Consider the following 26,094-nt stretch of genomic DNA (forward strand, 5'->3'; position numbering starts at 1 on the left):
CTGTTAGCTCCGCTGCATAGGCCCACAGGGAGGCCATATGATCCTGCTACCTCCGCTGCATCGGCCCACAGGTAGGCCATATGATCCTGCTACCTCCGCTGCATAGGCCCACAGGTAGGCCATATGATCCTGTTAGCTCCGCTGCATCAGCCCAAAGGTAGGCCATATGATCCTGCTACCTCCGCTGCATCGGCCCACAGGTAGGCCATATGATCCTGCTACCTCCGCTGCATCGGCCCACAGGTAGGCCATATGATCCTGCTACCTACGCTGCATAGGCCCAAAGGTAGGCCATATGATCCTGCTAGCTCTGAACTCCAAAGTGACAATGTGACATAATATCCCTAGTTGATATTGACTGCTAACATGAATGACTTTCAGCTCAAAATCCTGGTCTAAAACGCTGTTTATTTTTTCTGTATCTTGCGTTTTGAAAATGCTTTACCGTTTATGGCTGTTACATTTGGGCAGCGATTGCATGCGCGTGCTCACCCTGTGTACATGTGAATATGCTGCTCCAAAAACTGTTTGGTGGTCAACTATATGAACCGTTTACTTTGCTGGTTCACCAGCAATGGGGCAAAACCCTAACCCTAACCCAGGCCTACTGATCTTTTGGTAGGTCAAAATTGCTTGAAAACGATCATTTACTTATGATGCTTGCATTTTGGATTTGTTGTTAAAATGTATTATTATATAATCAAAATGTGTTGTAGACAAAATAATGAAAAGGGCTGTCTGGTAGCCTCAATACATAGACAAAGAGTTGTAGTTGAATAGGTAATTTCCTCTAGCCTATAGGTTTTTAACTTGACTTGAAAAAACTTGTGACTCGACCTTAGAATGCACGACTTGGACTTGACTTGAGACTCGACCGGTTGTGCTTGGGACTCGACTTGAGACTTGTGACTTGAAACTTGGACCGTGTGACTTGAGACTTGGACCTTGTGACTTGAGACTTGTGACTTGAGACTTGGACCGTGTGACTTGAGACTTGGACCTTGTGACTTGAGACTTGGACCTTGTGACTTGGTCCCACCTCTGCCTATTAGGACCTGTGTAAGCTTACATTCTAAAAATGCCTATATAAACAATGTACTGTTTGGTGTACAGTTGTACCTGTGTAGAGGCGGTACACTGTCGATGGTCTTGAGGCTGCCGCGGGTGGACACTACATTGAAGCTGTCTGTACAGTCACATGACACGTGGAGGTAGTACTTGGGGTGGCGGTTCTCCACCACCACGATCAGCCCCGCCCAGCCGTGGGTCAGGTAGTAGCATGTCATGCCCTCGCGACCCTGCAGAGACAGAGAGACAGACACAGGAACACAGAGGCAGACACACACAAAAAAAACACACAGACAGAAACAAAGATACAGACAGTAACAAACAGACGGACACAAATACATTGTAAATAGTACATGCATACGATTCCATTGGAGTTACACATATGCCTGTGACACAGTCTCTCTCTATTCAATCCTCCTATTATGTTTAGGTAATGCCAGTTTTCTATAACTGGATGTGTTCCGTCTCCAGTAGTGAAATGCTCTTTGCCGTCGCTGTGCGAGTGAGAGTGTGTGTCTGTTACAGAGTAAGTGTACGTGGTGTATGCTACTCCCTCCTCACCTCGTGTCTCTCTCCCTTGTTCTCGGTCAGTAGGATGATGGCGTCGGCCAGCGTGGTAGCGGTAGCCTCCACCTGCTCCACCATCACCTGACGGGAGCTGTAGATGGCCAGAATGTACCCTGGGAAGTCTTGGGTGGGACGCCGTGCACTCGTGGGGCTCGACACTAAAAGAAGACAAGAGAAGATTCCATTTTGTTTCCATTGTGATTGGCTAGGTTCAATCCACAAGCTAGCAGGTTAACTACAGGTGTAAGCATTAGTACTTATGGAATGGACAATATAGTTAGTTTATGACATGGTCCTTGGGAGTCTATGATAGATTCATCTTTACCGGTTCGGAACGTCTATGTTGTTTTTGAATATGTGTGTGTCAATGTTTGTGTATGTGAAAATGGAAATGTATACGAGAACACAAACTTGCGTGTGCGTTAGCTTGTGTGGGCAGTACTCCTCCACCATCCATTCATGCTAATCTGTAGAGGGCTATACTGTATGTATGTGTGTTTGTGTGTGTGTACCTGGTGTGGGCAGCCCCACTCCGCTGATATGCATCTGCCAGTGGTTAAAGGCGCAGCACACCATGGCGTACTCGCCCGGCTCCAGCATCACTTCACAGCCCACAAACTTCTTAACGGCCCGCTTGCTGTGGGCCAGCAGCCGGCCAAGGGTCAACTTGTTGCCACTGCCAAACGATGCTCTGAACACCATGATACACAGGTCCAACAGGTGGCTGTCTGCTGTGTCCGACCGCCTAGAGGATGGAGGGAAGTAGAAATTCAGAAGTTTAAAATATGTATTTTTCATTCCAACAGGTGCCTGTTGAGAAAGAGAAAGAGAGAGAGAGAGTAGAGAAAGAGAGAGCGAGAGTACCTGCTGCCCTCCTGGAAGAGGGCGAACTCCAGCGCGGTCCTCTCCAGCACGGTCAGGGCAGTGACCGTAACAGGACCAAAGGCTCTGCTGGGGAAACAGCCCTGCAACCGCACCTCCTGCCAATCCGAATGGATCTTACAGATGTCAACTGAGTCAAAGTACCTATGGGAAACAAGAAAATACACTGTTAGACAGGATTAGAATCTCTAACTGTGTAACAGAGTCAGTTCAATCCTGAAAAGGACGTGATCTTACGACCTTATGCACACACTCGTCGCTCAAAGCCAATTGTATTGTTGTTAACGGCGCCAGAGGGGATGGCTGACGTTTTGTTGGCTCCTAACCAATTGTGCTGTTGTTAACGGCGCCAGAGGGGATGGCTGACGTTTTGTTGGCTCCTAACCAATTGAGCTGTTGTTAACGGCGCCAGAGGGGATGGCTGCCGTTTAGCTGGCTCCTAACCAATTGTGCTGTTGTTAACGGCGCCAGAGGGGATGGCTGCCGTTTTGCTGGTTCCTAACCAATTGCGCTGTTGTTAACGGCGCCAGAGGGGATGGCTGCCGTTTTGCTGGCTCCTAACCAATTGCGCTGTTGTTAACGGCGCCAGAGGGGATGGCTGCCGTTTTGCTGGCTCCTAACCAATTGTGCTGTTGTTAACGGCGCCAGAGGGGATGGCTGCCGTTTTGCTGGCTCCTAACCAATTGTGCTGGCTGTTTTTGCTGGCTCCTAACCAATTGGCGCCAGAGGGGATGGCTGACGTTTTGCTGGCTCCTAACCAATTGTGCTGTTGTTAACGGCGCCAGAGGAGATGGCTGACGTTTTGCTGGCTCCTAACCAATTGCGCTGTTGTTAACGGCGCCAGAGGGGATGGCTGACGTTTTGCTGGCTCCTAACCAATTGTGCTGTTGTTAACGGAGCCAGAGGGGATGGCTGACGTTTTGCTGGCTCCTAACCAATTGTGCTGTTGTTAACGGCGCCAGAGGGGATGGCTGACATTTTGCTGGCTCCTAACCAATTGTGCTGTTGTTAACGGCGCCAGAGGGAATGGCTAACGTTTTGCTGGCTCTTAACAAATTGCGCTGTTGATAACGGCGCCAGAGGAGATGGCTGACGTTTTGCTGGCTGCTAACCAATTGCGCTGTTGTTAACGTCGCCAGAGGGGATGGCTGACGTTTTGCTGGCTCCTAAACAATTGCGCTGTTGTTAACGGCGCCAGAGGGGATGGCTGACGTTTTGCTGGCTCCTAACCAATTGCGCTGTTGTTAACGGCGCCAGAGGGGATGGCTGACGTTTTGCTGACTCCTAACCAATTGTGCTGTTGTTAACGGCGCCAGAGGGGATGGCTGACGTTTTGCTGGCTCCTAACCAATTGTGATGTTGTTAACGGCACCAGAGGGGATGGCTGACGTTTTGCTGACTCCTAACTAATTGCGCTGTTGTTAACGGCGCCAGAGGGGATGGCTGACGTTTTGCTGGCTCCTAACCAATTGCGCTGTTGTTATCGGCACCAGAGGAGATGGCTGACGTTTTGCTGGCTCCTAACCAATTGCGCTGTTGTTAACGGCACCAGAGGAGATGGCTGACGTTTAGTTGGCTCCTAACCAATTGCGCTGTTGTTAACGGCACCAGAGGACATGGCTGACGTTTTGCTGGCTCCTAACCAATTGCGCTGTTGTTAACGGCACCAGAGGAGATGGCTGACGTTTTGCTGACTCCTAACCAATTGTGCTGTTGTTAACGGCGCCAGAGGGGATGGCTGACGTTTTGTTGGCTCCTAACCAATTGTGCTGTTGTTAACGGCGCCAGAGGGGATGGCTGACGTTTTGCTGGCTCCTAACCAATTGTGCTGTTGTTAACGGCGCCAGAGGGGATGGCTGACGTTTTGCTGGCTCCTAACCAATTGTGCTGTTGTTAACGGCGCCAGAGGGGATGGCTGCCAGAGGGGATGGCTGACGTTTTGTTGGCTCCTAACCAATTGTGCTGTTGTTAACGGCGCCAGAGGGGATGGCTGACGTTTTGCTGGCTCCTAACCAATTGTGCTGTTGTTAACGGCGCCAGAGGGGATGGCTGACGTTTTGCTGGCTCCTAACCAATTGTGCTGTTGTTAACGGCGCCAGAGGGGATGGCTGACGTTTTGCTGGCTCCTAACCAATTGCGATGTTGTTAACGGCGCCAGAGGGGATGGCTGACGTTTTGCTGACTCCTAACCAATTGCGCTGTTGTTAACGGCGCCAGAGGGGATGGCTGACGTTTTGCTGGCTCCTAACCAATTGTGCTGTTGTTAACGGCGCCAGAGGGGATGGCTGACGTTTTGCTGACTCCTAACCAATTGCGCTGTTGTTAACGGCGCCAGAGGGGATGGCTGATGGCTGACGTTTTGCTGGCTCCTAACTAACAAATTGCGCTGTTGTTAACGGCGCCAGAGGGCCATGGCTGACGTTTTGCTGGCTCCTAACCAATTGCGCTGTTGTTAACGGCGCCAGAGGGATGGCTGACGTTTTGCTGGCTCCTAACCAATTGCGCTGTTGTTAACGGCGCCAGAGGGGATGGCTGACGTTTTGCTGACTCGCTAACCAATTGCGCTGTTGTTAACGGCGCCAGAGGGGATGGCTGTTTTGCTGGCTCCTAACGTTTTGCTGGCTGACCTGGCTCTAACCAATTGCGCTGTTGTTAACGGCGCCAGAGGGATGGCTGACGTTTTGCTGACTCCTAACCAATTGTGCTGTTGTTAACGGCGCCAGAGGGGATGGCTGACGTTTTGCTGGCTCCTAACCAATTGCGCTGTTGTTAACGGCGCCAGAGGGATGGCTGACGTTTTGCTGGCTCCTAACCAATTGCGCTGTTGTTAACGGCGCCAGAGGGGATGGCTGACGTTTTGCTGGCTCCTAACCAATTGTGCTGTTGTTAACGGCGCCAGAGGGATGGCTGACGTTTTGCTGGCTCCTAACCAATTGTGCTGTTGTTAACGGCGCCAGAGGGGATGGCTGACGTTTTGCTGGCTCCTAACCAATTGGCTGTTGTTAACGGCGCCAGAGGGGATGGCTGACGTTTTGCTGGCTCCTAACCAATTGCGCTGTTGTTAACGGCGCCAGAGGGATGGCTGACGTTTTGCTGGCTCCTAACCAATTGTGCTGTTGTTAACGGCGCCAGAGGGGATGGCTGACGTTTTGCTGGCTCCTAACCAATTGTGCTGTTGTTAACGGCGCCGGAGGGGATGGCTGACGTTTTGCTGACTCCTAACCAATTGTGCTGTTTTGCTGGCTAACCAATTGGCGCCAGAGGGGATGGCTGACGTTTTGCTGACTCCTAACCAATTGTGCTGTTGTTAACGGCGCCAGAGGGGATGGCTGACGTTTTGCTGGCTCCTAACCAATTGTGCTGTTGTTAACGGCGCCAGAGGGGATGGCTGACGTTTTGCTGGCTCCTAACCAATTGTGCTGTTGTTAACGGCGCCAGAGGGGATGGCTGACGTTTTGCTGGCTCCTAACCAATTGTGCTGTTGTTAACGGCGCCAGAGGGGATGGCTGACGTTTTGCTGGCTCCTAACCAATTGTGCTGTTGTTAACGGCGCCAGAGGGGATGGCTGACGTTTTGCTGGCTCCTAACCAATTGTGCTGTTGTTAACGGCGCCAGAGGGGATGGCTATTTTGTGTTTCCCCCCCCATTTGTTTGTAACTTAGTTTGCACACAATGTTGCTTCTACCGTGTCTTATGACCCAAAATAGCTTCTAGATTTCAGAACCGAGACAAATATGAGTCTGATGCAAAGGATATACTGTTTCTCCCGGACCAGGCTCAAATCCCCCGTCACTCGCATGAAGAAAAGTCGGAGGTACAGTGGGCGTAGATCCGGGTCCCTTGTGAGAATTCATCGGCGCGTGGGTAACCCGAGTCTACCATCTGTCTATTGTCAAACGTGCATTCACTGGAGAATAAACTGGGCGATCTCTGTTCGAGACTATCCTACCAACCTGACATTAAAAACTGTAGTATCTTATGTTTCACTGAGTTGTGGCTGAACGACGACACGGATAATATACAGTTGGCTGGATTTTCGTGCATCGGCAGGACAAAACAGCTACGTCTGGTAAGACGAGGGGTGGTGGTGTGTGTCTATCCCTCTCTCTGGTTTCAAAGCTGAAAGGAAGCGCAAGGGCACACGTGGAGAGATTTGAATCTCTTTCACCTCCTTCCCTCTCATCCCTCACTTCATCTGGGAAAACAAAAAAGAAAAGCAGACTGATGACTGACTAAGAGGAAAATAGGGAGAGATACCTCCTCCTCTTCTAAATCATAGTTCTCTTGTTCCTCCTGGACATCTGAAAAAATCTGATGTATGACCTGTTGGACACTGAAACGTGCACTCATGTCTTCAGCAAAGAGAGAACTGGGGGACTGTCATCTACAGCACCTATATAGCCTTTGATTGCCTTCTCCATTAGTTAACAAGAAATATTTATTTTTGTCTGAAACTGTTTTTATTTTGTCTGTGAACTTGGGTCATGTGTGGGGTCGTGGAGGGGAGATGCTGCACGTGCACAGACAATATAATTGACAGCTTTGGAAAGAAAACACTCGGACGTTTCCAAAACTACAAAGATATTGCCTGTGAGTGCCAGAGAACTGATGTTACAGGGGAAACGCAGATAAAAATTCAATCAGGAAGTGCCACATTTTTTGAAACCGCCTCATGCCAATGACTCCTTATATGGCTGTGAATGGGCCACGAATGAGCTTAGGCTTTCTGTCGCTTCCCCAAGGTGTCGACAGCATTGTGACGTATTTGTAGGCATATCATTGGAAGATTGACCATAAGAGACTACATCTACCAGGTGGTCGCTTGGTGTCCTCCGTTGCAATTATTGCGTAATCTCCAGCTGCAGTATTTTCCATTTGCTTCTGATGAGAAACCAACTGTCACGACTGATATATTATCGAATAGATATGTGAAAAACACATTGAGGATGATTCTAAACAACGTTTGCCATGTTTCTGTCGATATTATGGAGCTAATTTGAAAAAAAGTTTGGCGTTGTAGTGACTGCATTTTCCGATCTTTTTCTTAGCCAAACGTGATGAACAAAACAGAGATATTTCGCCAACACAAATAATATTTTTGGAAAGCATTAACATTTGCTATCTAACTGAGAGTCTCGTCACTGAAATCATCCGAAGTTCTTCAAAAGTAAATGATTTTATTTGAATGCTTTTCTTGTTTTTGTGAAAATGTTGCCTGCTGAATGCTAGGCTTAATGCTATGCTAGGCTATCAATACTCTTACACAAATGCTTGTGAAGCTTTGGTTGAAAAGCATATTTTGAAAATCTGAGATGACAGTGTTGTTAACAAAAGGCTAAGCTTGTGTTTCAATATATTTATTTCATTTCATTTGCGATTTTCATGAATAGAAAAATTTGCGTTATGCTAATGCATTATAGTTTTAGTATTTTTCTGTCGATTTCTCAGCCAAGCAGGATGAACAAACGTGAATGGGAATGAGATGAAAGAAATAAAAGCGGAAATAAATCATTCTCTCTACTATTATTCTGACATTTCACATTCTTAAAATAAAGTGGTAATCCTAACTGACCTAATATAGGGAATTCTTACTTGGATTAAATGTCAGGAATTGTGAAAAACTGAGTTTAAATGTATTTGGCTAAGGTGTAAACCTCTGACTTAAACTGTATATTTAGCCGGACAATGAAATGTTTTATCATTTTCTTTTCATGACCAGGGCCAAGCAAAACACAAAACAATTTGACATGAACCGTTGCATGAGTTTTATTGACAGAGCAAATCCCTGATAAAAAATGAATTTTATATGAATGTTGTAAGTACAGAAACTGTTTGCTCAGTGGGAAATGAATATCCAACTAGTCAGTGACAACTGTGCAGAGTTGTGTTTGTGACAGAAACAATGTGTGTTTATTACAGTATTATAGAGTCTATGGAGCTAGGAACACAAGCATTTCGCTACACCCACAATAACATCTGCTAAATATGTGCAATGTTACCAATAACATTTGATTTGATGTCCCTGGATTTCCTATTATCTTCGATGTTGAAGAACCCTTTACCTTCAACTGACTTTTGTGTAGCTTGTGAGCATCATGTTACATGTGCGTGTTCGTGAGAGTCTCAGCTTTTCATATTTGGCTTGTAATAGTTTCTAGCTCAAATTATTCGGTGTCACACCCTGACCATAGTTTGCTTTGTATGTTTCTATGTTTTGGTTGGTCAGGTTGTGAGCTGGGTGGGCATTCTATGTTACATGTCTAGTTTGTCTAGTTCTATGTTTGGCCTGATATGGTTCTCAATCAGAGGCAGGTGATCGTCATTGTCTCTGATTGTGAACCATATTTAGGTAGCCTGTTTGGTGTTGGGTTTTGTGGGTGATTGTCCTTGTTCCTGTCTCTGTGTTTGCACCAGATAGGACTGTTTAGGTTTTCGTACATTTATTGTTTTGTTAGTTATTTCATGTCTAGTTCCTTTATTAAAGAACATGAATAACCACCACGCTGCATTTTGGTCCGCTTCTCCTTCACCACAGGAAAACCCTTACATTCGGACTCTACAGACTTTTTTGTAAAAAGACCCAGCCTGGGGCCCTTTGGGATCCGCCCTCGTCTCACAAACACTTATCTACCTCAGCTCGCGTTAATCACACAGACGAATGGTTGGTACCAACGTATGCAGAAGACAAAGACGAATCCAATGGTACAGCGTGTTTAAAAGGGGTTAGAAGTCCAAATTGCGCCAGGTGGGACTCATTGAGTTAAATGCTGCGAGGACTTCACCTTGCTTGTCTACCATTTATTTGTCTGTCAAGTACTGTTTACCTTGCTGGATGCTGAGCAGAGTTACTGGGTTCTCTCTCTCTTCTTTCAGATACAGTATATAGGCAGACAGACTCTAGATTCCATTGCTCATTTAATTGACGGAGAAGATGAATTTAACAAAGACAGACAGACTGCACAGAGCATTGGGCCTTGTACCCTACATTGCACCGTTCACTTAATTGACAAAGGAAAACAAGCTGACAGTCAGGAAGGGAGGTGCATCCTTGTTGCAATGCACTCTCAGAGTCTGATTCACAGCCTAGCATTCACTTATTGGACTACCAGGCACTAAGTTTAACTCATGCTACTCAACAAGCTAGCAGAGGTCAGTGCCTCTCAGTTTAAGTCTTACACACGAATGAGTATCTGCTGAGTCAGCTAATTAACTACCAATTAGTGCATTACCTGAAATACCATCTAATTGACTCTTGTTAATGGCACTTGTTGGTTTTAGTGAGAGCACACCCAACGGGTCTCCAACATCGTAGTCACCCATCCTTGACCTTGTCCTAGGTCCTTGGGTGATTGGCACATTAAGACGGGACCTACTTGATGAAGTCTCCATACTCCATCCAGAAGACGCCCTCGCTGCTGCCGTGGGCCATGAGCTCGTGGCGGAGGAGCTGCGGCCAATCAGGCCACTCGTCTGACCAGCTGCCGTTCCACGAGAAGCGACCCCACGGGTTCCTCAACCGCAGAAGTCTGAGAGGGAGAGAGAGAGCATGTCATTACATGAAGTTTTTAAAATGAAGCAATTAAAATGAATGCAATTGGGAAGGACTCATATCAGGGTTTGAAAGGGTTCTTACAACTAACCGTGGTAAAGACCTAAAAGGACAACAATGACGGGATTTCAGAAAAAGAAAGATACATGGCCCTTTTCAACAATAACATATTAGCCCCACCCCCTTATCACTTGTGACCAATTAGCCACACCCTGTCCCACGAATAACCCAATCAGCTCTCACCTGTAGCTCTGCACGTCCCGTACGTCCAGGATAGAGTAGGCATGGCGAGGGCGGAGGCCCAACGACTCATACACCACATCATCCACCTTCATGTTCCCTCCTCCGCATGATGCCCCCATCAGAAACCTACCCACCACACACACGACATAGATAGAGACGCATCAGAATAAGTCCATTTCCATCACCTTAAACTTGGGGCCAAAGTGGACCCAGATGTAAGCCTACTCTTGGACTAAAAAAGTATTCTCCATTGAACATGCTTGTTAGTCAAGGAGTAAGCTTAATCAGGGCCCATTCAATAAGCCTCTTCACGTCTTTTCAAATGAATGATTTGTTATTGACCGAGACCAGGGATGGGCAACTCTTTTATAGGCACGCGGACCAATAAGACACCGACCGGCATGGGGCCCATTTGTATTTTAATTCATATTTATTAGGGATCCATTAGCTGTCGCCAAGGCAGCAGTTACTCTTCCTGGGGACCAAACACACTAAGGCACTTACATTACATATAAATTACATATAAAACAAAATATAAAACAGTACATTATATAACATTATTACACCACTATATATCTACAATACAAAATGTATAATACCACCACACAACAATTTTACAAAGTACGTGGGTATAGAATGCGTGTTCTAGCAGTCGTGTGCGTATGCGTGTATCTACCTACATTTTCTGTGGTGCATGGGTGTCCGAGCCATAGTTTGTTTTGGAAATATTTAGGACTAACTTATTTTTTCCCACCCATGGCAGTCATTTCAGTCGCTGTAGAAGCTGACGTGTAGTGTTGAGTCATCTGCACACATAGACACACTGGCTTTACTCAAAGCCAGTGGCATGTCGTTAGTAAAGATTGAAAAAGGTAAGGGGCCTAGACAGCTGCCCTGGGGTATTCCTGATTCTACCTGGATTATGTTGGAGAGGCTTCCATTAAAAAACACTCCATGTGTTCTGTTAGACGGGTAACTCTTTATTCACAAAATAGCAGAGGGTGTAAAGCCATAATACATACGTTCTTTCCAGCAGCAGACTACGATCTAAGTCTATAATCTAAGTTCCAGCAGACTAAATCTAACAAAACTTCCCGGGACCACCCATACGTACAATGTATGCACACATGACTGTAAGTCGCTTTGGATAAAAGCGTCTGCGAAATGGCATATATTATTATTATTATTTATTATTAAAACTGCCCTGACAATCTTTTTATCATCAATTTCTCTCAGTACAATGCTTATCTTTCATAATTTGGTCAGATACACTTGGATGTGTAGTGTCATTGATAATCAAACATTTGCCTCCATCCTATTGCAAAATGTGTAGAATTGCAGGAAATTTGCTTTAAAACGGCATAATTTCTCTCTGCATGAGGGGGAGTATGGATATGGGTACACAGACACATGAGCCACTGCAGTAATTACTTCTTTCCTTGTCCCATTTGTGCACATCATGATACATTTCAGAGACTTTCTCCAAAGACAAATCTCCTCTATTCCACTCACCCGGCCTCCTTGGAACTGAGCATCTTGGCCCAGATGAGGTCCGTGTCGATGGGCTCCTCGCGTGGGTTGGTGGAGCTGACCTGCAGCATGAGGGAGTCGCACGGTGCCCCTGTCAGCGTGGCCAGGCCCTCGATGGCGCGCCCTGCCTGCAGGGCAAAGTAGGAGCCGTGTAGCTTGGCAAGGGCCTTCTCTATCAGGGCCACCCAGAGTTGCTTACGCTGGGCCTAGGAAGAGAGAGAGGAGGGAGGGAAGGGGGATGGAGAAAGGAAGAAGGAAAGATAAAGAGAAGAAAATAGGGATAGTAAAAGGCAGAGGGGGATATAGGTGGCAAAGAAGGAAGGATAGAGAAAGGAAGGTGATAGAGGGAGGGTGGAGAAAGGGAGGGAGAAAGGTAGTGAAGGGGACAGAGGGAAGTGCATGATGGAGAAAGGGAGGGACAGAACAGTAGGAAAGGGGATAGAGGGAAGTGCATGATGGAGAAAGGGAGGGAGAAAGGTAGTGAAGGGGATAGAGGGAAGTGCATGATGGAGAAAGGGAGGGAGAAAGGTAGTGAAGGGGATAGAGGGAAGTGCATGATGGAGAAAGGGAGGGACAGAACAGAAGGAAAGGGGATAGACGGAAGGAGAGAGAAGATAGAGGGAGAGAGAAACAGACAGAGCAAGAGAGAGGGAGATAGAGAAGGATAGATAGAAGGAAGTATTGGGATAGAAGGAGAGAGAGAGAGAGAGCGAGAGAGAGAGAGAGCGAGAGAGAGAGAAGGAAGTATTGGGATAGAAGGAGAGAGAGAGAGAGAGAGAGAGAGAGAGAGAGAGAGAGAGAGAGAGAGAGAGAGAGAGAGAGAGAGAAGAGAGAGAGGAGAGAGAGAGAGAGAGAGAGAGAGAGAGAGAGAGAGAGAGAGAGAGAGAGAGAGAGAGAGAGAGAGAGAGAGAGAGAGAGAGAGAGAGAGAGAAGGAGAGAGAGAGAGAGAGAGAGAGAGAGAGAGAGAGAGAGAGAGAGAGAGAGAGAGAGAGAGAGAGAGAGAGAGAGAGAGAGAGAGAGAGAGAGAGAGAGAGAGAGAGAGAGAGAGAGAGAGGTCAAATGTATGTTTAACAAATTTTGGAAGAAAACATTGAGTTCATAGGACTATTCCATTTCTGTAGCCTTAGGTCATGAAAAACTGTTCAAATGTAATTAAATAGAGAGAAATGATCTTCTCCAATAACAATAATAAGACCTTCAGTGGTTAATTAAGTGCCCCTACATTTACATTTTAGTCATTTAGCAGACGCTCCTATCCAGAGTGCATTCATTTTAAGATTGATAGGTGGTTGTCCCACCTAGCTCAGTCATACAAAAGTTTGGGGTCACCAAGAAATATCCTTGTTTTTGAAAGAAAAGCACAATTTTCTGTCCATTAAAATAACATAAAATGGATCACAAATACAGTGTTGACATTGTTAATGATGTAAATTACTATTGTAGCTGTAAACAGATGATTTATATAATGAAATATCTACATAGGCATACAGAGGCCCATTATCAGCAACCATCACTCCTGTGTTCCAATGGCACGTTGTGTTAGCTAATCCAAGTTTATCATTTTAAAAGGCTAATTGATCATTACAAAACCATTTTGCAATTATATTAGCACAGCTGAAGACCGTTGTTCTGATTAAAGAACCAATAAAACTGATTAAAGAAGCAATAAAACGCCTATGTAGATATTCCATTGCCGTTTCCAGTTGCAATAGTCATTTACAACATTAACAATGTCTACACTGTATTTCTTATCAACTTGATGTTATTTTAATGGATGAAAAATGTGCTTTTCTTTCAAAAACAAGGACCTTTCTTAGTGACCCCAAACTTTTGAACGGTAGCGTAGCTACTTTATTGTAGAAATAATGATGTACTATCAGCAAAGTCAGAGCGAGTAAGGGGTAAAAAAAGTAAAGTGCGAGTGTTAGTTTACGAGGGGGGTGACGTGGGATTATTTAAGATACTCTATGAAGAGGTAGGGTTTCCCCTCTTTATTTCCTCTATGACATTTCTGAGAACCTCTGTCTCCACCACAGCTGATATTTAAAACCTTGGAATGAATTGAATGAGTGTGTGCGTGTGTGTTTACTCACCAGTTGGAATATCAGGTTGCTATATTCACTGCATAACAATGTGCGTGTGTATGACTAATGACAGTGTTTGAAAATCTGTGTGTGTGTTTTCACTCAACCATAAAACTATTAGGTTGCTATAGTCACTGCATGATCATTTGTTTGTGTGTGTGTATGCCAGTTTGAGAGAGACAGAGAGTGAGTGCTAGACTAGATATAGTTATGTGTGTGTACACAGTGTGTCTGCGTGCATACTATATCCATACACATGTGTGTGTGTGTGTGTGTGTGTGTGTGTGTGTGGTGTATCCCCCCCACCTCACCTGGGAGAAGAGCAGGTATCCATACTCATCGCAGGGCAGCATGTCGTCCACTAGGACGGTTATCCAGGTACCATCCTTACACAGCCTGACCTGGTAAGCCCCCTCCTGGCAGATGCCTCTGGTGATCATCACCCTCTCCACCAGCTCTGGACGCTCTGCCAGCACCGCCAACGCACTAAGGAACCTACAGGGCGGGCAATAAGATAGACAGTCAATTAACTAGGTGATGGGTTGGAAAAAATCTATACAGTATTGCAATATAATTTTTTCCGCTATTATAAATCGATTCTATGTTAAAAAGCACTAGTCGGCTGCACCAAAAGTCCAATATTTCTCCTGCTATAGCTTGTAGTGGAGTTAAGCTGGTCATACCTTGTGTACATCACCTTCCGCGACAGAACCACTGACCTGTTATGGTCGAGTCATGTGGTACTGATGGTGAACGTAACAGCAACTGTAAGTGGAGGCGACAACAGGCAGAAAAAAAGGACATGTCGGAAGACAACATTCTGAGGAAGCAGACTCTAGAGCAAAGGCCTGGGCAAAGGCCGGCCCGCCAGCGACCTGATTCAATGCGGCCCGCGGAATCGAGCTCAGATCACACAAAGAATTTGCGAGAGTAAAGTTTAAAAAAAAAAACGTATTTGTTATGAATACTCGCCTTTGTGTAATGATTTAACGCCCACCGCTTGTGGGACATTTATTTGAAGGCACGTAAATGACAACAGCACGAGGACAGACAGTGACTGGTTTGCTGATGATCTGGTGCTTCTGTCACCAACCAAGGAGGGCCTACAGCAGCACCTAGATCTTATGCACAGATTCTGTCAGACCTGGGCCCTGACAGTAAATCTCAGTAAGACCAAAAATAATGGTGTTCCAGAAAAGGTCCAGTCACCAGGACCACAAATACAAATTCCATCTAGACACCATTGCCCTATGAGCACACAAAAAACTATACATACCTTGGCCTAAACATCAGCGCCACAGGAAACTTCCACAAAGCTGTGAACGATCTGAGAGACAAGGCAAGAAGGGCATTCTATGCCATCAAAAGAAACATAAAATTCAACATACCAATTAGGATTTGGCTAAAAATACTTGAATCAGTCATAGAGCCCATTGCCCTTTATGGTTGTGAGGTCTGGGGTCCGCTCACCAACCAAGACTTCACAAAATGGGACAAACACCAAATTGAGACTCTGCACGCAGAATTCTGCAAAAATATCCTCAGTGTACAACGTAAAACACCAAATAATGCATGCAGAGCAGAATTAGGCCGATACCCACTAATTATCAAAATCCAGAAAAGAGCCGTTAAATTCTACAACCACCTAAAAGGAAGCGATTCACAAACCTTCCATAACAAAGCCATCACCTACAGAGAGATGAACCTGGAGAAGAGTCCCCTAAGCAAGCTGGTCCTGGGGCTCTGTTCACAAACACAAACACACCCTACAGAGCCCCAGGACAACAGCACAATTAGACCCAACCAAATCATGAGAAAACAAAAAGATAATTACTTGACACATTGGAAAGAATTAACAAAAAAACAGAGCAAACTAGAATGCTATTTGGCCCTACACAGAGAGTACACAGCGGCAGAATACCTGACCACTGTGACTGACCCAAAATTAAGGAAAGCTTTGACTATGTACAGACTCAGTGAGCATAGCCTTGCTATTGAGAAAGGCCGCCGTAGGCAGACATGGCTCTCAAGAGAAGACAGGCTATGTGCTCACTGCCCACAAAATGAGGTGGAAACTGAGCTGCACCTCCTGCCCAATGTATGACCATATTAGAGAGACATATTTCCCTCAGATTAAACAGATCCACAAAGAATTCGAAAAACAAATCCAATTTTGAAAAACTCCCATATCTACTGGGTGAAATTCCACAGTGTGCCATCACAGCAGCAAGATTTGTGACCTGTTGCCACGAGAAAAGGGCAACCAGTGAAGAACAAACACCATTGTAAATACAACCCATATTTATGCTTATTTATTTTATCTTGTGTCCTTTAACCATCTGTACATAGTTAAAACACTATATATATATATAATATGACATTTGTAATGTCTTTACTGTTTTGAAACTTCTGTATATGTAATGTTTGCTGTTAATTTCAGTTGTTTTTCACTTTATATATTCACTTTGTATGTTGTCTACCTCACTTGCTTTGGCAATGTTAACACATGTTTCCCATGCCAATAAAGCCCTTGAATTGAATTGAATTGACTGACAGGCTGACACGCACGTCACAGTTACAAATAGTAGATAGCTAGAAATAGCGCAAACATTTGTTTTTCAAAGATTTCAAAGAAAAGGAAAGTAGACAATGAATGTAGGGTGTTCCAGCAAGAGTGGACATCCAAACATTTATTTATTGAGGTATCAGGGAAAGCTGTGTGCTTTGTGTGCGTAGTGAGCATCGCTGTTTTGTCCCGACACTTCCAGACGAAGCATGCAGAAATATAGGAATATGTCTGCTGAGCAGAGGGCAAGTGCATCGACAGAGTTGCTTTCTCAGCTGCAAAAGCAGCAAGGACCTTTAACAAAACTGCAGCAATACTTTGCCCCAGCAAGAAAGAGCTGTTTGAAAATGTTTCCCTGTCAAGATGAACAGTGACACATCGTGTTGAGGACATTGCAGAGAATATGGAACAACAGTTGAAAGACAAGGTAAAGAATTTCACCTATTTCTCCTTGGCCCTGGTTGAGAGCAGTGATGCACCTGACACGGTGCAGTTGTTGATATTCTTATGTGGCATAACCCCAGACTTTGAAATGACAGAGGAGCTGGCTTCAGTGCAGTCAATGAAGAGCACAACCACAGGGAAGGATTTATTGGAGGAGGTTCATAACTGTGTGGCAAAGCTGGGACTGACTTTTGAAAAGTTATCCAGTGTGACCACTGATCGGTGCCCAAACTTGACAGGAAAAAAACATTGGCCTTTTGAAAAGGATACAAGATCAAGTAGCTAAAAGAGGTGATCTGTAAATATGTTCTGAATATGTTGTGGATACAGTCACTGAAGTGGTAAACTTCATAAGAGCAAAATCTTTAAACCACAGACAGTTTGTCTCAATGTTGGAAGAGACAGAGTCGGGTCATGCAGATCTCCCCTACCTCACACACGTGAGATGGCCGAGTTTGGAGAAGGTGCTTAAAAGGGTGTGGGACCTGAAGTCGGAGATTACTGAATTTTTGCAAATGAAAGGAAAATCACCATAGATATCATGGCCCTCGTGAATGAACTGAATTCCAAACTACAAGGGAAGGTCCTTTTTAAACATCACATGTTCTGACTTGTCAAAGCCTTCAAGGGAAAATGACTCCTCCTGACCCGCCAAGTAGAAGCCAACGATCTCACCTACCTTCCCAAAACTACTAGTCTGTTCCCTATCAGATGCCAACAATCTCACCCACCTTCTGACACTACCAGTCTGTTCCCTATCAGATGACCAGCGGGAGAAGTATACATCGCTGCTGCTGCGTGCTTTGAACGGTGAGTTTTCTCATCGTTTTGAGGATTTCAGACTGTTAGAAAATGACATGCTGTTGGTTTCCTCTCCTTTCACCTGAGCTTATCCATCTTCAGTCTGATGCAATGACTGCAGAACTATTCAAAACGATGTCACTGACGAGGTTCTATGCATCTCTCGATGGACAACATTTTCATGCTCAGAATATGTTTGTACTGTTTGGGTCAACCTATGTATGTGAACTGACATTTTCAGTGATGAAATATAACAAGTCAAGTCACAGATCCTCTCTTACTGACTCTCACCTCTCAGTAATCCTGCGCATAGCGACATCAGAAACCAGACCTGACTTCACTACTCTTGTCAATGCCCATCAGACTTCACTCCTCACACTGATTGAGTAGTTTAAATGTAATGTTGAGCTCTCTCTCTTGCGGTTTTGTGCATACCCGTTAACGAGAGTTCTGTCCATGGTGCTGAATGCAGAGTGTACTTTTCCCTCCATTGCACCTGGCCACATGACCTGAGATGTTTGTGTGAGAATGTGTGTGTGTGTGAGCATGCATGCAATCGTTTGTGTGTTCTCGAGATAGAGAATCTGTCTCGAGAGAGGTTCTGGATGATTTTCTAGTATCCTCTCATCGAGACGTTTTCAATAATAACTCAATCCCCCAGTCTGCTCCGGCGCTAGTGCAAGCAGGGCCATCCCCATGTAAATCAAATCAATGCAAATCAGATAAAAAAATAATAAAATCTAAATCCAATTACTTTGGTCGCAGCGATGGAATGCCGGACAATGACGGTTCATGTTTCTAGCTTCTCCGGCCACTCAAGGGCGAGCGAGAGAGGGGAAATGTGATTGGACATGGTTGCGTGGCTGGGGATGTGTAACGTGGACTGCAAATGTGACTGGGGTGTGATTCAGGATGGGAATTGGTTTACCTCCTGTCGTGAGAGAGAAAGGGTGTGTGGAGGGGGCTCTGGGGAGGGTTATTTTTGATAAGCGTGCGTGTGCGTGCGTGCGTGTGTGTGTGTGTATAGGGATGACTACAAGGCCCAAGGACACTCAAAACAAGTACATGGAGAAAACTCTCTGTGTCCAGACCTACATTCCTCTGAATAATCCCCCAGTCAGGTGATGTATCAGTACATCTGGCCGCCTCACCCCTCCCCTCTCACTTTCTTTCTTTCTCTCCCCAGTTCTTTCTTGGTTTATTCTCTCTGTCCCTATCTATCTCTCTCTCTCTCTCTTAAACCTTGGCCTACAATGGTCGGAAATCTAATTAACATAATACGGGGAAAGCTGCCGTTACTGTCAATATTACTCGCCAACGTGCAATCATTGGAGAAATAAACTAGACGAGGTACGGTCATGAATATTCTACCAACGGGACATCAAAAACTGTAATATCCTATGTTTTACGGAATCGTGGCTGAATGATGACATGGATATTCAGCTAGCGGGATATACGCTGTACCGGCAAGATAGAACAGCACACTCCGGTAAGAGCAGGGGGGCGGTCTGTGCATATTTGTAAACAGATGGTGTACGAAATGTTAGGAAGTCTCTAGACTTTGCTCACCTGAAGTAGAGTATATTGTGATAAATTGCAGGCCACACTATTTGCCTAGAGTGTTTTCAGCTATACTTTTCGTGGCTGTTTATTTACCACCACAGACAGATGCTGGCACTAAGGCCACACTCAGTCAGCTGTATAAGGACCACCATAGTCCCTGTGCCCAAGAACACAAAGGCAACCTGCCTAAATGACTACAGCCCGTAGCCATGAAGTGCTTTGAAAGGCTGGTCATGGCTCACATCAACACCATTATCCCAGAAACCCTAGACCCACTCCGAATTTGCATACCGCCCAAACAAATCCACAGATGATGCCATCTCTATTGCACTCCACACTGCCCTTTCCCACCTGGACAAAAGGAACATCTATGTGAGAATGCTATTCGTTGACTACAGATCAGCGTTCAACACTATAGTACCCTCAAACATCACTAAACTAAGGATTGTGAGACTAAACACCTCCCTCTGCAACTGGATCCTGGACTTCCTGACGGGCCGCCCCCAGTTGGTGAGGGTAGGTAGCAACACATCTGCCATGCTGATCGTCAACATTGGAGCCCACTAGGGGTGCATGCTCAGTCCCCTCCTGTTCACCCACAACTGCATGGCCAGGCACGACTCCAACAGCATCATTAAGTTTGCAGACGACACAACGGTGGTAGGCCTGATCACAGACAACGACGAGACAGCCTATAGGGAGGAGGTCAGAGACCTGGCCATGTGGTGCCACAATAACAACCTATCCCTCAACGTAACCAAGACTAAGGAGATGATTGTGGACTACAGGAAAAGGAGGACCGAGCACGCCCACATTCTCATCGATGGGGTTGTAGTGGAGCAGGTTGAGAGCTTCAAGTTCCTTGGTGTCCACATCACCAACAAACTAGAATGGTCCAAACACACCAAGACAGTCGTAAAGAGGGCACGACAAAGCCTATTCCCCCTCAGGAAACTAAACAGATTTTGCATGGGTCCTGAGATCCTCAAAAGGTTCTACAGCTGCAACATCGAGAGCATTACTGCCTGGTACGGCAATTGCTCAGCCTCCGACCACAAGGTACTATAGAGGGTAGTGAGTACGGCCCAGTACATCACTGGGGCTAAGCTGCCTGCCATTCAGGACCTCTACACCAGGTTGTGTCAGAGGAAGGCCCTAAAAATTGTCAAAGACTGCAGCCACCCCAGTCATAGACTGTTCTCTCTACTACCACATGGCAAGCGGTACCGGAGTGCCAAGACTAGGACAAAAAGGCTTCTCAACAGTTTTTACCCAGGTAATCAAATTGTTAGTTTACACATACAGGAAATCAAATGGCTACCCGGACTATCTGCATTGTGTGCTCCCCCCCAACCTCTCTTTTACGTTGCTGCTAGTCTCTGTTTATCATATATGCATAGTCACTTTAACTATACATTAATGTACATACTACCTCTATCAGACTAACCGGTGCCTGTATATAGCCTCTCTACTGTATATAAACTCGCTACTGTATATAGCCTCTCTACTGTATATAAACTCGCTACTGTATATAGCCTCTCTACTGTATATAGCCTCTCTACTGTATATAGCCTCTCTACTGTATATAGCCTCGCTACTGTATATAACCTCGCTACTGTATATAGCCTCTCTACTGTATATAGCCTCTCTACTGTATAGAGCCTCTACTGTATATAGCCTCTCTACTGTATAGAGCCTCTCTACTGTATATAGCCTCTCTACTGTATAGAGCCTCTCTACTGTATATAAACTCGCTACTGTATATAGCCTCTCTACTGTATAGAGCCTCTCTACTGTATATAGCCTCGCTACTGTATATAGCTGTATAGAGCCTCTCTACTGTATATAGCCTCTCAACTGTATAGAGCCTCTCTACTGTATAGAGCCTCTACTGTATATAGCCTCGCTACTGTAGAGCCTCTCTACTGTATAGAGCCTCTCTACTGTATATAGCTGTATAGAGCCTCTAGATTTAGATGCACTATTGTAAAGTGGCTGTTCCACTGAGTCATAAGGTGAATGCTCTCTGGATAAGAGCGTCTGTATATAAATGCCTCTCTACTGTATAGAGCCTCTCTACTGTATAGAGCCTCTCTACTGTATATAGCTTCGCTGTTGTTATTTCTCCACTGTCGCTTTACTGTTGCTTTTATTTCTTTACTTACCTATTGTTCATCTAATACAGGCTCTAAACAAAAAAGGTGCAAAAAAGGTAAGTAAGCATTTCACTGTAAGGTCTACCTACACCTGTTGTATTCGGTGCACGTGACAAATAAACTTTGATTTGATATGTGTTTTCTTTTGCATTGGCTGAGTCTCAATCCACGGCATCCTCCGATATAGCACCCTTCTGCTTATGGGTGGCAGAGCTAGACGGGTGTTTGTCAGACAATGACACATCCCCAAATTCGGTCTTCTCACAAAAATGTCTGTAGCATCCGAACGGTGTAGCCTACAAACTATTGTGACCACTCTCGCTGAGACTCTCATGAACACGATGCTCTCCGTTTTTCACTAGGGCACAAGACTCACCTGAAGGTTCCCGGTACCAATTTATAAAAAATTATGGAAGTATTTATGGAGATAGTTTGGGCTTAAAATAAGGGGATAAATTCATGCAAAACAAACAAAAAAAATGTTTCCTGATCTTCCTTATACTGTATCTCAGATATAGGGCAGACACTTCAGAACAAACTTATCTTAGATTTTTTTTTGGGAGACTGTGTTATTCAATGCATTTCTAATGGCTAATAGCCATAAAGCCAAATTCAATGTCTCATCCCCAAAAAATACCTTAGGGTCTTAAAATGTTTAATCAAATGATCCTTGGTATGCCCATCTTAAAACAATTCCCCCCAGCTTAGACTCTAGATGGTTAAACACCCCCTTTCTCTCTCTACCTGTCTCTCCCCCCCTCCCACCTTCTCCCTCCTCTATCTGCTTTAGGCCCAGAGAGTACATCTATAGTCACTGCTCAATGATAAACTACACTGGCCACCAATGTGCTGTTATTCCCCTTGACCTTTAAGACAAGCGATGAGAGATCCCCTCTCATATGCAGAGTGGAGTTGGTTTATTCTTCAGAAACACATTAGGAATAGTCCAGGGAGGACGGAGACAAACACTGTGTCTAAGAAGCACAGCAGGCACACTGAACGTGGATACATTTCTACACCAAAAGCCACAGACACACAAGCATGAACACGCGCTGCTTAAGGTAGGTTGTACACAGTTTGGTACCCACACGGACACATGCACGCGGACGCACGCACACATAGCTGAGCTACAGATACTACGACACTGCACACGTTCAGTGACAACAACTCACCAACAGTTTCCCAGCAGGCCTTGCAGGATGTCCGAAGGCCGCGGGGTGCGGAAGACGGACCATTTGACGCCCCGGTCCTTGAAGTTGTTGCAGTTGATCTCGTGGGGGCGGAGCCACTTTTTGATTCGCTGCTGTACGCTGTCACCCTCGGGGAAGCCCACGGAACACGGACCAGGGGGGAAGCTGTCGTCTACGAAGTTCACCACATTCTAAAAGAACGAGAGGTATAATACAACTCTGAGACAGAGGATTCATAACAGTCCAGCTGAGAAACAGCCAGAGACGAGTAGTGTCTGATGTAGTAAGTTACTGCCCTGGCACCAAACATTTGCTTGGAGAGGAGAAGGCTGAACAAGTGTAACATCATACTGGCATCAAGACTAGTCGAAAACGAGACTAAGTCACCACACTGAGAGAAAATGTGTATGTTGGCTGCACTCTGGAAATCCCACAATATATTGTAAATGCAGTATGTGTCAACTAACAACATGTCAAATAGCCTCAACATGACATTATCAGGGATCTAAGGTTAGGCCTATAAGCCAGTACAGACGCTAGCCTCCAGATTTCTGTCTGATGTCTGTGTTAAACGAACGATGATACATTTGGAGCCCTGCAGGCCACTGTAGGAGTCACGGGATGCTGAGACAAAAGCACAAGGACAACCGCCGGCACTGAGCGGTCGCGCGGCTCAAGGAGCCTTCCCCTGCTGCTAACACATGAAGATGCACACGCAGCATGGAATGTGCTGTGCTAACATATATCAAAACGCATCTCCCGAGATCAAGAAGACGGCACACTGAATTACACCGTGACGCTTCTGAACACACTGACCCGCGCTCCCCGTGAAGAACTATCAAGCGCTCGCTTGGGCTAAACATGGCCTCTTTGAAACACACACAAAAAATGTCTACTTCAACATAACAGTTTGCATTTAGGCTAACTGACCTACAGTACACAACCTGTGTGTCACACTTTGTCACTGCCAAAACCCTGTTCGACAAACCTGAGAGCACACATACAAAGACTAGTCTATCCTATTCCCTCTGCTCACTGGTGGCAGCAGTTGGATCCCGCATCCTGAACCAGTGGAAAGTACTGTAAGCATCCCGGCGTCGCACAGCCGGTGGAGGAAAATTCATTCGTCATCCCACACAAAAGCCACTTCTGTCGCCCTTCGACACTGTGCCAGACATCGGCAGTAGTACCTTGGCCCCTGTCCCCATTTCCCATCATGCTCCAGCAGATTTAGCCCCACCGGGGGCTATCAGTGACTCACTGGCTCTGTAGTTCAGAGGTATACACCGCCCTGTTTGTTGTTGGGCTTAGCCAGACACCGATAAAGTTTTCTTTGCTTCACAGCAGTTGGGAGAGCTTTCAGCTCTGGCCCTACAGACCTGCAAATATAGGCCTTTTTAAAAAAAAACTTTAGTTCCAAAAACCACTCGCCGACAGCTCAGGACCTCAGAGACGGTAGGGTAGAAGAACTTGGATAAACATGCATGAGGAGCGTGTCCCCTTTCTGCACACGTGGAAATCAAAGGCAGACGAGGACGAAGCACCATCATGACCCGTATAAAAAAATAGGACAGACTGCCACAGCAAGCCAAACAGACAAGACACAAACGGTCACGTGCAGCTTTAGTGTCCCTTCACCTATTCTCGCCAGGTCCAGCTGTTTGTTGTGAGGGCGACAGTGTAACACAGTGCTGGTCTGACTGACTGTCTGACTGTCTCCGATGGAACTGTGTTGGGTAATTCTCAAGGCTGGGCCAATGCCTGAGAGCACTCACAGTTCATGGCTAGACTATTCCGGCTAACAAAACAAACAGCACTCCAGCTGTCTGAGTCTCTATAGAAACCTGAATCAATACGGGGATGTTTGAATGCAGAGAGGGAGTGACTGGCACTCCCTGCAACCCAGTTCGACGCTACAGTCAACCTATTGATCGTGGTAACAGTAGTGATGGATGGCTATTGAGCCGACGTGACATTGGCACAACCCGCCGTCACATAAAAAGAGCACCGATAACGGCGTCATTTACAGTGGCTTATTGTAAAACACGAGCCGCTATGACCAGTTAAATCGTGTGGCGGTTGAAATTTGTCTAAGTGGAAAGTGGTGGTTTGCCTTGTCGCTGTTGCTTTCAGTTACAATCCACATGTAGGCCCGACTGTGTGAATTGTGCTGTTATACATAGCCTCAGCTATTTAATGGAAAATAGAAGGGACTAGAAGAACATATGATGTTGTCAACAGGAAACAATTCATATGTTCAGTTTACTCTGCATTTGGTGGCAGCCGAGTAACAATGTTTTCACCACACGGGGCTTTACAGGTTACAAAGAATGCCAACACGCCTCAGTGTCGTTCCCCTGTATTAAATCGTACAGTGGATGGGCACACTTGGGGCTATTTCTTTATTGCTTAAAACCTCAAGTAGTAGACAATGGAGGGATATTGTCTATGTGGATTGTTGCCTTTGTCCTTAAACTGTCTATATATCTAAATACCATCTTTGCTGCACTCTCATATAGCTTCCTTTCTTGACCTCCTTGTCTGTGACTGAAATAGATGGGAGATATGCCTCCACAACATTGTACTCATCTAAGCTCTCTTATCTTTGACCAAGAAGGACACAAGACCACATCAGGAAATCCAAGACGAACCGTTACATTCTGTAGAGTGGCTTTGGAGTGGTGTGTGGTCTGTGGCACTCTGTGCATGCCAACTCTGAGTGGTAGTCCTATCGTTTATGTACCGGAGGAAGTATTTTATCATCTTGTGATAGGCTGAGGCAGTCATGAGGCACCCTAGGGGAGGTAGATGCACTGCATGGACAGAGTGTGCTTAGCCGACGTCACCCTCCATAAACTGAGATGTGCCGCTCCATGCTCCCGCTGATTACATTCACTTTAGGGAAGTGGATAATTGCTGTTACCCTACTCCCCCGTTTCTAAAAATAGAATGGCCTGTGTTCACCTCAGTGTGCACATGGGTAGTGCCACAGCAACAGAGGAAAGGTGGGGAGTTATGGTGCAAGGGGGAATAGAAGTGAGCGGAGGAAAAGGAGGTTTAAGATAATGGGAGTGAGAGACGAGAAAGAACATATGAACGAATACAGTTTAAGTCAGAAGTTTACATACACCTTAGCCAAATACATTTAAACTCAGTTTTTCACAATTCCAGACATTTAATCCCAGCAAAAATTCCCTGTCTTAGGTCAGTTAGGATCACCAATTTATTTTAAGAATGTGAAATGTCAGAATAATAGCAGAGAGAATGAATTATTTCAGCTTTTATTTCTTTCATCACATTCCCAGTGGGTCAGAAGTTTACATACACTCAATTAGTATTTGGTAGTGTTGCCTTTAAATGGTTTAACTTGGGTCAAACGTTTCGGTAGACTTCCACAAGCTTCCCACAATAAGTTAGGATGAATGGGTCAAAACTCACCTGACAGAACTGG

At 45.5% G+C, this 26,094-nt stretch overlaps 1 protein-coding gene across 1 annotated transcript in view; it reads right to left on the minus strand.

Annotated features, from left to right (window-relative positions):
• The window catches only part of LOC118357596 (calpain-15-like), a 93,600-nt gene that overhangs the window by 7,035 nt on the left and 60,471 nt on the right, over window positions 1-26,094 (minus strand). The window contains 9 exon segments of the mRNA XM_035734870.2: window positions 1,120-1,298; window positions 1,630-1,793; window positions 2,148-2,380; window positions 2,500-2,661; window positions 9,891-10,043; window positions 10,310-10,435; window positions 11,822-12,045; window positions 14,235-14,418; window positions 22,626-22,834. Of these exon segments, the coding sequence (XP_035590763.2) occupies window positions 1,120-1,298; window positions 1,630-1,793; window positions 2,148-2,380; window positions 2,500-2,661; window positions 9,891-10,043; window positions 10,310-10,435; window positions 11,822-12,045; window positions 14,235-14,418; window positions 22,626-22,834 (1,634 nt within the window).

Source organism: Oncorhynchus keta, chromosome 24, assembly GCF_023373465.1.
Source record: "Oncorhynchus keta strain PuntledgeMale-10-30-2019 chromosome 24, Oket_V2, whole genome shotgun sequence".
Taxonomy (NCBI): domain Eukaryota; kingdom Metazoa; phylum Chordata; class Actinopteri; order Salmoniformes; family Salmonidae; genus Oncorhynchus; species Oncorhynchus keta.